Raw genomic sequence first — 14826 nt, forward strand, 5'->3', positions numbered from 1 at the left:
ATGTTCGGCGGCCGAAAGTACCTTCGGCTGCCGAACCTGGTTTCTGCCAAAGGGCAGAAACTTGGCTCCCTTAGCACATTTCGCCTCCAAACCTTCCAAACATGCATATTGTTCAACCAAAGCATGCATACAAGTTCCTAGGGGCCTCAAACATGCATATACCCCATCTACAACACTTCAATCACACACAATCAAGCTACATTGTTCAAAGAGTCATCAAAAACCCATAGGTTTAACATATACCCTAACATGCATTCTACCCCTTAAAACTTCATAAAACTTGTTTAAATCATACATTGAGCTTAAGATCGGCTCTTACCTCTTGAAGATCGAGGGTTGAGGAGATCTAAACTTGGAGATGGGAGAAGTTCCAACTTTTGGTCTCCAAGCTCCAAAACTCGTTCTAAGCTCAAAGATCTTCAAAACCAAAGTTATAAACTTGTAAAGATCATGGAAAAAGGAAGGAAAAACTCAAGATTGGGGAAGGATGGCGGAATGCTCACCTTGGCCGAAATAGGGAGAAAAAGCTCGCCCATTTTCGGCTAAGGGACCCTTTTATAGTGGCTGGCCAGACCACGTTCGGGGGCCGAATGTGCCTCCGCATCCATGCAAATGTTCGGCGGCCGAACATGAGGTTCGGCGGCCGAACCTTGACTTCCCCCACTCATGCTTTCGGGGGCCTAACGTGCCTCCAAAACGCATGCATGTTCGGCGGCCGAACCTGGGTTTTCCTCCAAAGATTTTTCATGCAAAAACTCATTTAATTTCTTACTTAAAAACATGAAAACATTTCATAAAATCATAGTTTTACCCTTCTAGAGGTTTCCGACATCCGAGGTCCCACCGGACGGTAGGGATTCCGATACCGGAGTCTAGCCGGGTATTACAATTTTATTTAATTATATTTTGAAATAAAAAAATTCATAGAAATTCAATTAATTTTCTTATTTCCTTATTTGTCATAATTTATTTTTAAAGAAAATAATTCAAATAAATCTTTAAAATATTTTTTAAATTAAAATAATTAAATTTAATTCTTACAAAAAAATTTATCCCAAATAAAAAAATTTAAAAATATCTATATTTTCCTCTATTATTGATTTTTTAACCTGTGAAAATTTTTTATTTTAAATGAATCCCATCAATTTTTTAAGATGTTGAAATTTTATTAGCTATTTGTATACAATAATGGATTTAAAGGGAGTTGATAGAGGTTAATATCTCTTTGAAATTTTAATTTCTAAGTGAGAATAAATTGAATATAAATTTATTTTTAATAAATTTTCACATTTAATAATTTTTAGACAAATTTAAAAGATTAATTTTATTTATAAAATGTATATTTTGGTTTTTTAAATATTAATGCTTGTTCTGTCATTAATTGTATGTATGATTTGTGATTAGTGCATTTTAAATCACACAAATAGAATAAAGAGAAATTAAATTAATTTCTTTATTCTATTTGCTATAATGTCTAATTTCTGTTTTGTTATTTGTATTTTGATGATTTTTGTTAGTACTATTACTATTTATTTACTTTGAAAATAATATCATAAATTAATTTTTCTGTTATATATAGTTTTTCTGAATTTAAAAATAATTGTGTTTAATTAATAAAATCATTTAAAGAATAATTTGTACATAATCATAAGATTTTAAAAGTTAAGGGCTCATTTGTAAATTTTTTAAAAGTTAAGTAATTAATTTTGTTAACCATACAGAGATTTGATAATCATTTACTCTTTAATTTTAAAAAATATTATTTTCTACAATTAATTAAATTATAGTTTGTTAATAAAAAAATATATAAAATACGAAATTGGAGGTAAAATCTATCCAACTCCTCAAACTCGAGATTTTTTAAAGGCATAAGCAAACGAATAGAAAGAGTAATGGAGGAGAAATTGCCATGTGGCAAGAGAAGCTCTTGAGGCCAATTACAGAAGAGTAGCAATATCCTTTATCCAATTCATAAAGCCATGTGTAAATTCCCAGTTGGCCAAGCAGATCCCAACCTAATCTAGAGCCATTGCCATCTCTCATTTCAGCCAAGATTTGGATCCCATAAGTAGTGATTTAGATTTGCTCTTGTTTCCTGCTCTGTTTTTTTCTTTATTTTATAGTTGGCAGGGCTTGTAGCTGCTAAGCAAAGACTCAAAAATGGCAACACAAGCACTTGTATCATCTTCTCTTACATCTTCAGTGGAGACTGCAAGACAAATACTTGGAGCAAGACCATCCCAGTCTTCTTTTGGGTCTTCAAGGAAGAGCTCCTTCGTTGTTAGGGCTTCTTCTACTCCTCCTGTTAAGGTCTGTCTCTCTGCCTCACTCATACCTTGATCAGATTTTCAGTGTGTTGTTATGTCTTAATGAAGTTTGGTTATGTAATTTCCAGCAAGGAGCAGACAGACAACTATGGTTTGCTTCCAAGCAAAGCCTTTCTTACTTGGATGGCAGGTAATTAAGCTTTTAGTCTTTTAAGCATTTTGACAAACTGAATCTCGGCATCTAGTTCACTTGTAATGAAACTCTCTTCTTCTCTGCAGTCTTCCTGGTGACTACGGATTTGATCCGCTTGGTCTTTCAGACCCTGAAGGTACAGGAGGATTCATTGAGCCAAAATGGTTAGCTTACGGTGAAGTCATCAATGGAAGATATGCCATGTTGGGGGCAGTAGGTGCCATTGCACCAGAAATTCTAGGCAAGGCAGGTCTCATCCCCGCCGAAACAGCACTCCCCTGGTTCAAAACCGGCGTGATCCCACCGGCTGGTACATACGATTACTGGGCGGACCCATACACACTGTTTGTGCTGGAAATGGCACTCATGGGTTTTGCGGAGCACAGGAGATTTCAAGATTGGGCAAACCCAGGCTCCATGGGCAAGCAGTATTTCTTGGGATTGGAAAAGTACTTGGGGGGATCTGGAGACCCAGCCTACCCTGGAGGACCCCTGTTCAACCCTCTTGGGTTTGGTAAAGATGAGAAATCAATGAAGGAATTGAAGCTCAAGGAGGTGAAGAATGGGAGGTTAGCTATGTTGGCAATCTTGGGTTACTTCATACAAGGACTAGTGACAGGAGTTGGACCATACCAAAATCTCCTGGATCACCTGGCTGACCCAGTTAACAACAATGTCTTGACTAGCCTCAAGTTCCATTAGAGCCAATTCTTGTCTATTTGGGGATAGGGACAGCCTATGCAGTTTCCTTTTCCTTTTGCTTTTCTTGTCTCTCCTACTCAATGTAACCATCGTGTGAAAAAGCCCTACTGTAATTTTCTGTAACAAAGGACATGTTAAGATCAAGAAACACCTCTTAATGTTGCTTTTGTTTTTATAGAGATTATCAGGCATCTTTATGGACCTAAGAAATTGTAATGGTGTAATCTAATGTAAAAACACCTGCAAAGAAGCTGAAAGTAAAGGGGAAAAGTACCTAGAGAAAATGGCACATAATGGTCATCCATAATTTGCATCAATTCCCATTCATATAGCCTAACACGTTGCAGGCGATGATTATCAATTATTTATTTGTTTCTGAAACACATACCATTAGATAAACAATGAATTTCATTTGCAAATTGATGTCATATCTCAGTATCTGTGCAAGTTTGAAAATTGTCCACCCAAAAAATACAAACTTAGGCAAGTATACCCAACCAAAAATGTTTATAGAATAGAGAATACAAGCATGTAGGCGAGTGTTATTCTGCCACTTCTCTTCCACAAAATTATCAAAAAATAGCAAAACAGTATCCTACTACTCTTCAAGAATTTATTATGCAGTAATAAAATAGAAAAAGCATTTCACAGTCCCAGGATGATATCAAGGCTCAGAATCTACCATTTCGGCACTGCAGCAACAACAATTTTTTATTGCATGAAGAGTCTCTCATCAAATGATAAAAACCCAAAATATGCCCATCAACCTCATACTCGAAATTGACATTGTTAATACTAATGTCTACCAAATGAGTTGACAATTACATAAAATTAAGCAGCCTGAGCCATAGGTTCATCTGCACCAGATGCCTCTAGCCTGCAAACCACATTAGTCAGTGATCATATAGAACGAGCCCATCGCAGGAAAGTAAAATTCTTTATACTGGCTGTAATGTTCATCAAAAGTACAGCAGGGACATTTTTCACGACAGCCATCAAACAGAAAAGGGAAGATATATAAAGATGTTACTACACGTTGATAATGGCAGCATCCTAGAAATGCATCCTACATCATGTAACAGCGTTATAAAAATAATAATTTCACCAGGCTTTCTGAAATTTCATCGAAGGTTTACACCAGATGATGGATTAATTAAACCCCAATACCACATGAGTTTTGTTTAAGGAACACATTTATTAACTGGGGTGAAATAGCTAAAGATAACATGCAAGTAGCAAAGGAAAAATTAGGCATAAATGATGGGAACAGTTACTACCTAGTCTCTAACCTCATCCTTCGTCATGAGAAAAAGAAATGCAGTATTCCCTACCTTTGAATTCCTTCTCCAACTTCCATTCTGAAGAAGTTCCCTACCTTCACAGGTGAACCCACTTCCTTGGACAGATTGTTTAACAGCATCTGCAAGTAAAACAATGCGTAAAGCATTATTTACAATAACAGTCAACTACAATGTACACATATTTGCAAACATAGACAAATAAGAGAGAGAGAGAGAGAGAGAGAGAGAGAAGAGAGAGAGGGACAAAAGGACAGACGAGCAAGATTATAAAGTATTGTCCAGCATACCTTTACATTTATAGTATCATTCATTATAAACTTTTGCTCCAGTAGAACAACTTCCTCGTAGTATTTACGCAAACGACCTTCCACCATTTTCTCTATTGCCATCTGAGACTTTCCTGAGCTTTCCGCCTGCCATATAAAACTGGATTAATGAATAAAGTCTTTAAATAGCAATAAAACGCAATTAACAAGCAGATCTATTTTGCTTAAAATGTAAAGACAAACTTTAAGAGACTAGGCCTACCCACTACCATGCCTAGAAAGACCTCCTCTTTTCCAAACAGATGAGAAAGAGAGTTAAAACATTCAACAAAATAATTAGAGCACCTTGAGTTAAAAAGGATCCAAATAATTAAACCTCACTACCTCACTCAATTTGTCTTGAATAAGAATAGGTGATTTTGAGGCTTTCCATAGATAAGCTGCCATATCTTGGCACACATCTCACTTAATTGGTAAACTTGAAGCAACCAAAACCACATATCATCAAAGAAACTACATGCAGCAAACTAGAAACGAAGAACAATAACAACTGCAGTTTCCTTTGGTCAATCATTAGTAAAGAAAACAAATAAGGGATGTTAAATACTTCCTAAAAACTTTTGAAAAATTGTGTATCATACTATTAAGGGAAGAGTACTGCTTAATCCTATGGTATGCAGAATCTCATTAGTTTGTGTCTCGATTTTGAAAAAAATACTCAAACGTTCCTGACGTTGTAAAAAATCTACTAATTAGTCTCTCTGTAATTTTAGCAATTAAGTATTTTACTATTTAATTATTGTAGTTTGGAAAAACTCATTGGTCCCTCAGATTTGTAAAAAGTCTACTAATCAGTACCTCCGTATTAAGGACATTATAAACTTTTTTTACAATATTTAATAGCTAAAATTAACGAAGAAACTAATTAATAAAATTTTTAAAGTGTTACGGATGTTTTAATCTATTTTTCAAAATAGAGGGACTAGTAATGAGTTTTGAAAACGATAATAAAAAAAAGAGGAAAGCAGAATCTTTAAGAGAAAAATGCTTGATGATTCCCCTCAAGCCAATTGGGATATATATACTACTTATACGAATACATACTAGGTAAAAAAATAAATTAATTTTCTAATTATAGCCTAACCATATCCCAATTATATCACATAATTACATCCTTAATTATATACACAATCACTACAAATCTAGACTATTTACAGAAAGTATCTCAACACTCCCCTCAAGCTGGAGCGTACATGTCATATACTCCAAGTTTGTTACAAATAAATTCAATTTGTGAACCCCGAAGAGATTTTGTGAAAACATTAGCTAACTGATCACTTGAGTTGAAAAAACTAGTAGAAATGCATCCCAACTCAATCTTTTGCCCAAAAAAATGGCAATCCACCTCTATATGCTTCGTCTTCTCATAAAAACTAGATTTGATGCAATATGGAGGGCAGATTGATTATTAAATATCAGCTTCATTTGGCCAGTATCGCTATATTTCAATTCCTAAAGGAATTGCTTCAACCAAATGAGTTCGCATGTTGCTAAAGCCATAGCTCAATATTCTGCTTCTGCACTTGATATTGCAACCACACCCTGTTTTTTATTTTTCCAGGATATAAGATTCCCTCCAATCATAATACAATATCCTGAAGTAGATCGTCTATATAAAGGGGAACCTACCAATCCGCATCAAAATAGCCAACAATTTGTGAGTGACCCTTGTCCTCGTAGAGTAGACCCTGTCCTGGAGCTCCTTTGATATATCTAAAAATACAAATGACTGCATCCCAATGACTACTATATGGGGTTTGAAGAAATTGACTAACCACACTTAGAAAAGAAAATATCTAGTCACATAATAGTGAGATAATTGAGCTTGCCAACTAATTTTTTGTATCTAGCAGGACCTTTAAGTGGCTCCCTTGTTAAGGAACAAGTTTGACATTTGGATCCATGGGAGTATCCACATATCTACGGTCTAACATTCATGTTTCTTCAAATATATCCAAAGCATATTTCCGTTAGAGATCGCAATACCTGTTTTAGACTATGCCACTTCAATCCCCAAAAAATACTTCACTTTCCCCAGATCTTTAATTTAAAAATGACTGAACAAATGTTGCTTAGGCTGAGAGATTCCATCATGATCATTTCCTTTAATAACAATATCATCAACATAGACCACCAAGTAGATGCATCTATCGCCATTATGACGAAAAAATATGAAATGATCAGAATTACTTCAAAATATTCCAAACTGTTGAACTACAGTGTTGAATCGTCCAAACCATACTCTTGGAGACTGTTTTAGACCATACAGGAAGCGTCGAAGACAACATACTAAGCCTGACTCCCCCTGATCAACAAATCTTGGAGGTTGCTCCATCTAGACTTCTTCGGCGAGCTCACCGTAAAGAAAGACATTTTTAATATCCAGTTGATGAAGAGTCCAATGATTAATTGCAGCCAATGAGATAAGGAGGCGAACAGAAACTATTTTGGCTACTGGAGAGAAAGTATCACTGTAATCAAGCTAAAAAATATGTGTAACCTTTAGCTACAAGGCAAGCTTTAAAGCGATCAATTTTGCCATCAGGTCCCACCTTAACTATGTAAACCCATTGACAACCAACAATAGACTTAACAGGTGGTAAAGATATCAGTTCTCAAGTTCCACTATTATGAAAAGTGGTCAGCTCCTCAACCATTGCATTATACCAATCAGAATGATCCAATACTTTTCTAACTGTCTTGGGTATAGAGACACAATAGAAACAAAAGTAAAATAGGAAGGAGACAAACAATGGTAACTCACAAAATTATAAATGGGATGGAGATTTTGAGAAGAACGAATACCTTTTCGAAGAGTAAGAGGAGTAGCTATTGCTACTGAAGGATGTCATTGTTATTAGCAGATGGATGAGATTAATCACTACAAATCTAGGCTATTTACAAAAAGTATCTCAACAAGTTTCATCATAATATAGAAACTAAATAGTAAATTTCTCTACTATTAATCACTAAAACCAAGTCACTAACATTGAGATTAACATTTACAACAAATCAACAAAGCCAATTCACTTAGGTATAGCTCCTCTCAGACCCACTTTCAGGTTTTTTTTTTTTTTGGCGGCCGAGGGTTGGCAGCAAAGCCTTCATCTTTAATGGCCATGCCATCACCAATTCACCATACACAATTTCCCCAACTTCTCCCAAATATTGCAGTTAATTTCTAAGAAATGCATCAAGTTTCATGGTTCCATATCATCACCTTCATTCAGAAATTTCAATCAGATAACAATTCATTTGCTGCGTATAGCATAAGATCTGAAAATACTTCATTCTTCTAGTTTCGTATATGCTATGGATTGCTCATACAACATCTAAATGCATAAAGTAACCCTGAAGGGATATGCAGTGGCTACCCAAGTAAGATACTTCTAAAAGGTCAAAAAGAGGTTATAGTTATCTCAAATGTGAAAGTACTACATCTAAAGACCTGCAAAATTAAAAACAAACAACTAAAACTTAGGCACCAATAAAAAAAAAGGAACAAAGGATAATATTGGCTGTTTCAGCATTCTTCATATTGAATTTACATAGCGCAACTAACAGCTAATAAGGAGTCTCACAGTACCTGAGACTTGAGAATTTCACGTTCACTTTCTAATGCATTAGAGGACACAAGCTCCTTGGTCAAGAACAATGGCTTTGCTGCCACCACATGCATTGCCAGTTCTGAACCAACATGCTGGAGAGCCTCCAACTGGGAATTTCCATCCTCTATTTCAAGAGATAAAAGTCCAGCAATACGACCCAAACCTACATCCGGACAAAATTTTAATGGTGAAAATCAGATTAGTCCTTTACCAGTTCCAGACCCCCTAGTTCATGCAAATAGTCAGGCATCAGGCATTTTACAAGCAGCATTCAATGAGATGACTGTGTGTGTGCACCTTTCTAATGCAAGAACAAAAATCTTCCACAAAGCAAAACATGACAGCTCTCAAAACAGTCTACCTGGTTGAGGACTTGTATGGAGATAGGTGGAAATAACTGCAGGTGAAGATGTAGACATAATAACACCCCTTCTGAGTCTCACATTCTCACCCATCATTGCAGCTATTTCTGTAATTGCATTTTGAACAGTTGTTTCTCCACTTATTCTGGGATGTTCAAGATTTAACTTCAACTCCTGATTAAGATAAAATTATTCAATGCGTCATGCAGGAGATAAATTTTCAACTCGGTTCAAAAAGTGGGTTTGCAATCAACATACCTGGTTGCATTAGACTTGCACAAATTCAATCATACAAATTCTCAGATTTCATTGCCAGATCACTCATGTTTTCTCTATAGAATCTAATTTACAATATTGATAGATAAGACTAATTAACATTCACATAGGGAACCTGATAAGTAAGCTCAACTCTGGATTCTTGGAGACAGTTCTCAAAAATTAACTGACATGGAAACATGCTATACATGCAAAATTTTGCCACATTTTAAATGAATAAACTGGGCTTGAAAGATCCTTAAAAATGTAATAAGGTGAGGTCCTCAATTACTTTTCCTTAAAACAGATCAAGAACATACTGAAGCCATAGGCAGGCATTTGAAACATGAACAATCATTTGTATGAGGAAAGAAAGCCAAATACTATATGCTAGTAGTTAAGTGGTAAAATTAGCAGTGCAACAACGAAGAAGTTAAACAAAGAATGTCTCTCTCACCTCCAAACACTCAGGTCCAACAGGATGGATGCCAGAAATCTTATGAGAACTATTATCAATCAGCAAGGCTTGCTTAGCTAAAGATAGAGCCTGCAAGAAATATAAAAATTGATGGTATTAAAGTACGCATAGCGGGAGGAAAAATCAAATGATAGAACTTGTAAACAACCTCAGATGGAAAATGACAAATACCCACTAACCAAGTACTGGAATATTTCATTTCTGGCAACAAAGTCAGTCTCACAATTAAGCTCAATAAGTGCAGCCCTCCCCTCATCCTGTGCCAATGCAATTAATCCCTCAGCAGCAGTTCGGCCAGACTTTTTCGAGGCCAAAACCTTCCCTCTCTTCCTCAAATCCTTTTGTGCCTCCTCTAAATGAAAAAACCACAATGACCAAATTTAGGAACTGAAAGAACCAGAGAACCATCAAATCAAATCAAAATTTTCCATTGGTACCAATGTCCCAATTGCAATCAACGAGAGCAGCCTTGACATCCTTGATGGGAGCACTCGTCCGTTCTCTCAATTGCTTAATGAGACTCATTTGCTCTTGTGCTACAGGAGCTTGACTGCTGAATCGCCGGAAAAACATCCCAAAAGCAGATTCTGATGGCGTTTTGGTGTCTGAAAGTTGAGAAATGGTAGTGGACACTGCTTTGCATGTCGAAGTAGAATAATTTTTCCCAGAGAAGCCATGCCTGGTACTTAGCATTATTTGAAGGGGACGCTTTGCACTTCTAGACAAAGCCATTTCTACAAGTGTATAAAAGCTCTGCAAAGAAATCTAAGAGAAGCTAAATGATTTCAAAAACATTTAATTAAGAAAGAAGGGGGAAAAAATTCTACCGTTTAGAATTAAGGGTTATAAATAACGATTATTAAGAAGCTAAAACCTAGGGATGTCAAACATACAGCTCTAGGGTTGAAGATACAGTTCTAGGGTTGAAGGGTTTTAGAAGAAAGCAATTCGGTGGTTTTGGTTCCAAACAAAACTGAAATGACCAAGAACTGAACTCAAAAAATAATGTAAATCCAAATTGAGAGGAAGTACAAGGAAAACACAATCCAAAGGAACAGGAAAAATAAAATTTCAGTTTGGTTCGTTGGTTTGTTACTCTCCCTTTTGTTACACTTTTTAACAAACAGGAAAGTCAACATCTATCAACTGTTCAAATCAACAGCAACAATCAACACCCAGCATAATACACAAATTAACAGTGTATTAATATCTCAGGATCGAAATGCAGAAACATAAATTGTAACAAAAAAAAAAGTAAAAGAAAAGAAACAATTCTAGAGAGGAAAAAATCAACGATACAAAAAATCTCAAAATCCACAATCATTAAACTGAAGAGAATTAACGAGAAAGCAAGAAGCGAAAATTGACAAGATATCTCAAAATGGGAATAACCCACATGCTTAAAATCGACGAGAAATCTCAAACTCAAGCAATCAGTATACATGAACAACAAAATCAGTGTAAGTGTAAACCACATGCGGAGACAGATCTGTCTCGTCTCAACTCGAACCCAGACGAGCAACAGCAAGAAGGAATAGGTGCGACGGAGGTGGCTAGGAGTGACTAGAAAATGCAAGGCTTAGTGTGTCAGAACAAAGTGAAAGACGATGCAGCACAGCTTGAAGAATTATGGATGTGGAGAGACTGAGAGACAATTATTAGGTGAGATGTTGAGGAAGATTAAGTCGTGACTGCGAGGTGACTGAGTTCGATTCGATTCTCAAAAACATGATAGTAAAAAGACCCAAAAAAAGGAAAGAAAAAACTCTACAAGTGTAGAATTGAGGATTATGAATTGCGATTATTAAGAAGCTAAAACCCAGGGGACATTGAACATACAGCTCTAGGGTTTAAGGGTTTTAGAAGAAAGCAGAGCTAGCAGCAAACCATACATGTGATATGAGATCAAACTACAATAACTTACAAGAACTGACCTTTAAAATAAAATTGTATCAATCAAACTATCAAATGAGAAGAGGAGAAAGTTGAAGCCTGGATTCTGCTTTCATCATCTTATTGCGGCGGCTTTGAATCTGGCGGTGAACTGGTGATGGCCGTCTGGTGTGCTTTGGGCTGAAACGGCGTATACGGCCCATCGCACGATTGAAAGAATTAGACATATTTATTTATTTATTAACAAAAATAATATTTCTTTTACTTTTTTTTTGAAATGGATTTCTTTTTTTTTTAATCATGAAATGGATTTCTTTTACTCTTCTAATTTTTATTTATTTATATATATATATATATATATTTTTTTTTTCAATTTTTTATAATTATAAGTTTCTAATTCACGAGATAAATAATGTTAGTATTTATTATATTTCTCGATCGACTAATGGCGTAGTACATATATTAGTTAAGACTATCCATTTTTTGACAATCAAATAAAATAGATGATTTTACCTCTTACTTATATTTTGTCTATGTTGATATTTGATAATACTTAATAAAACTTCTTTATATTTACTTTAAAAAAAATTTTAAAAATATTAAAAAATATTTTAAGTGATTTATTAAAAATAAAATAAAATTATAATAATTCATTTATATATTATTATAATATAAAAAATAAATAATAATTTTAAAATAACTAAAAATAATTAAAAAAATAAATAAAAATTATGGGATGAATGGTGTATATTATTAAAACAACTAAAAATAATTAAATAAAGAAAAAATTATTTTTTAGTCCCTGAGATTTAACGTAATTAATACTTCTGTCCCTCTATTTTGACGACCCAACACTTAAGTCCCTCACTTTATTTTCTGTCCAAATTCGTAGTCCTTCCGTCCAAAATAGCCGTTTGGGACACGTGAATTGACAAAATTAATCATCACTAAACCCAAACCCAAATGCCTCTTCTTCTTCTTCTTCTTCCTACTCTTTCTGCAACTTCTTCTTCTTCTTCTTTCTTTTTCTTCTTCTTCTTTCTTTTTCTTCTTCTTCTTCCTTTCTGCAACTTCTTCTTCTTCTTCTTCTTTCTTCTTCTTCTTCTTACCCTTTCTGCAATTTCTTCTTCTTCTTCTTCCTACCCTTTCTACAACTTCTTCTTCTTCTTCTTCTTCTTCTTCTTCTTCTTCCTACTCTTTCTGCAACTGGAGAAAACATGAAAGAGAAAAAAATAGGAATTTCACATTAAGAGAATGGTATTTTTGGAAAAAATTATCATCTCTCACCTTTGACTCTTTGACCAAACAGTTTAAATGGACGGAAGGACTACGAATTTGGACGGAAGGACTACGAATTTGGACGGAAGAGAAAGTGAGGGACTCAAGTGTTGGGTCGCCAAAATAGAGGGACAGAAGTATTAATTACGTTAAATCTCAGGGACTCAAAAGTAATTTTCCCTTAAATAAATAAAAATTATGGGATGAATTGTGTATATTTTTGTGTGATTATATCTTTTTCTACTTTTGGATCGGGGAGAATTTCGTTATTTTGGGTTTCATCTTTTTCTCGATTTTTTCCTCGCTTTGACTTAAGCAAATTGTTTCTGTTTTGTTTTTCTTTGTATTTTTTTTTTATTTTTTGGTTGTTGTTTGTGTATTTTATGTTCCTAAGACTCCATGTGAAATATTTCTTATTGGATCTGACGAGGGGTGCTTTATTCTCATTACCGGAGAAGATTTTTGACAATGTGGTGCCAGCATTACGTCCAATGATACCATTTCCACATGCCATTCGACTAAAGCTCTGTAGCTTCATCTGTTATTGCTTACGGAGAGCATTTTCTTTGCCTTGTTGTGCCATGACTTCTTCCCTCTTGCATGTGTTTTTTTATTGATATTGTGTTGGTCATGTTGTTATCTTTTGGTTTTGGATCAAATTGTTTCCTAATGGTAGTCAGGTGGTTGTCGTGGTGTCAATACTCTATTTTAGACGGTGTTTTGCATTTGGTTTTGTAATTTGAGTATGAAATTATTTATTTGGTTTGATTCAAACTATGTTTATTTGAGTTGGGTCTTGTTGAGTGGTTTGACTTTGGATCACTTTTTCTATTTTGAGTCTTTTATTGGGTTGGGCTTTTGGTTTTCTTTTTTTTATCCCTCTTTTATATATGCTTTCGGACCTTAGAAATGCAATACTTGCATGATCAAAAAAGAATTGAGTTTTGTTTATTTTGACAAATTATATTTTTGCCTCGAGTTTTAAGATAATTAATAAATCGGTTCATATATTTTTCTCTTCATTACTTTCATCCATTGCTCCATGTATCACCTATTAAAATAATTTTTTTTCTAAAATATCCTTCTAGATTTAAAGGAAAATTTCTACATTTATATTCTTGCATTTTATACAACAAAACACATCCATCCCTAAAAATGAAATTTAAAAATTTTTTAAACTTGTTATCATTTTTAATTTTATTAGTATTAAAATTCAACTAATTTTGAACTCTTAATCCTTTCATTTTTATATCAACTCCTAATAATAAAATCTAGAATTATTTCAAATTAATTGCCATTTTCAATTTCCTTTGCTTTTAAAATTTAAATAATTTTAAATACTTAAATCCTTCTATTTTTATATATTAAAAAACATGGTTTTTGAAAATAAAATCTAAAATTTTATCAAATTTGTTGCAATATTCAATTTGCTCTGCCTTTCATGCAAAAACAACTATTAAAAAAATATGAAACTTTCATTCATTTCAAACATTTCATACAATTAAAACATTTTTCCTACTAGTACAAGCAATAAAAATATATAAATTATAAATAAAATTTCAAATGCACAAATATAAATTCAACTCTTCCACTCTTTTCTAAAATAATTTTTTCATTTTTCTTAACTTTCTTCGCTTCATTCTTTCTCTTGGCCAATTCTTTTTTAATTTTGGACAGCTCATCGTTTTATTTCTTCAAGTGAAAATAATAACAAACTAGTTCTTTCCATGGCCGATTTACGACTTCACATTATAAAATATCTCATAACTAGTAGAAGCAAATATTTCTCTATTTGCTACTATCCTTCAAAAAATGGAATAAGGAAAGAAAAAAGGAGAATTATATTTTGAAATGTAAAATTTTTTCCTTTTTTAAGTAGTATGTAGGGTATAAGAAGGATATTTTAGGAAGAAATTTTTCTTTTAATAAATTTGACTAGTCACAATCCTTTGAACTTAGGGAGCAAGAGACGGAAAGATTATGTATTTAGACGGAATGATAATAGAGAGGTTTAAATATTTAATTTTAAAAATATAGAGGCTAATATGTTAATTATGTTAAAATTTAAAGATTAAAATATAATTTTTTTATTAGCACATGAAATACATTAAAGAAGTTAAGCCTACAAGTAGGGTTTGAAAATTCAATACAAGGTTTAGAAAA

At 33.9% G+C, this 14826-nt stretch overlaps 2 protein-coding genes across 4 annotated transcripts; one reads left to right on the plus strand and one right to left on the minus strand.

The window, feature by feature from the left end:
- Positions 1-1998: 1998 nt before the first annotated feature.
- LOC110629004 (chlorophyll a-b binding protein 8, chloroplastic) lies at positions 1999-3337 on the plus strand. The gene is made up of 3 exons (XM_021775837.2): positions 1999-2310; positions 2396-2457; positions 2547-3337. The coding sequence occupies exons 1-3, from the start codon at positions 2161-2163 to the stop codon at positions 3160-3162; spliced, it is 828 nt and encodes a 275-aa protein (XP_021631529.1). The 5' UTR covers positions 1999-2160; the 3' UTR covers positions 3163-3337.
- Positions 3338-3652: 315 nt separating this feature from the next.
- Positions 3653-11587, minus strand: LOC110629003 (elongation factor Ts, mitochondrial). 3 transcript variants are annotated; one of them, XM_021775832.2, is made up of 9 exons: positions 11427-11587; positions 9930-10257; positions 9672-9844; positions 9472-9561; positions 8759-8933; positions 8376-8560; positions 4751-4876; positions 4494-4582; positions 3653-4039 (listed from the first exon to the last, which is right to left on the minus strand). In XM_021775832.2, exons 2-9 carry the CDS (start codon positions 10222-10224, stop codon positions 3994-3996), a joined length of 1179 nt encoding a protein of 392 aa, XP_021631524.1. In that variant the 5' UTR covers positions 10225-10257; positions 11427-11587; the 3' UTR covers positions 3653-3993. The 3 variants fall into 3 exon arrangements, with proteins under 3 accessions (XP_021631524.1, XP_021631525.1, XP_021631527.1); XM_021775833.2 differs by having other exon boundaries at positions 9930-10245; positions 11427-11586; XM_021775835.2 differs by lacking the exon at positions 11427-11587 and adding an exon at positions 10968-11410 and having other exon boundaries at positions 9930-10245.
- Between the last annotated feature and the right edge of the window lie 3239 nt (positions 11588-14826).

The sequence above is a fragment of the Manihot esculenta genome, chromosome 13, assembly GCF_001659605.2.
Source record: "Manihot esculenta cultivar AM560-2 chromosome 13, M.esculenta_v8, whole genome shotgun sequence".
Lineage (NCBI taxonomy): Eukaryota > Viridiplantae > Streptophyta > Magnoliopsida > Malpighiales > Euphorbiaceae > Manihot > Manihot esculenta.

Excerpts from the sequence above, each read along its gene's own strand:
- LOC110629004 (XM_021775837.2), top strand. The coding sequence starts at position 2,161 with ATGGCAACACAAGCACTTGTATCATCTTCTCTTACATCTTCAGTGGAG. Across the intron at positions 2,311-2,395 it reads CTTCTACTCCTCCTGTTAAG|CAAGGAGCAGACAGACAACT; the intron begins GTCTGTCTCTCT and ends TGTAATTTCCAG. Across the intron at positions 2,458-2,546 it reads CTTTCTTACTTGGATGGCAG|TCTTCCTGGTGACTACGGAT; the intron begins GTAATTAAGCTT and ends TCTTCTCTGCAG.
- LOC110629003 (XM_021775832.2), bottom strand. The coding sequence starts at position 10,224 with ATGGCTTTGTCTAGAAGTGCAAAGCGTCCCCTTCAAATAATGCTAAGT. Across the intron at positions 9,845-9,929 it reads TGATTGCAATTGGGACATTG|AGGAGGCACAAAAGGATTTG; the intron begins GTACCAATGGAA and ends TTTTTCATTTAG. Across the intron at positions 4,877-8,375 it reads GTGAAATTCTCAAGTCTCAG|GCGGAAAGCTCAGGAAAGTC; the intron begins GTACTGTGAGAC and ends TTTATATGGCAG.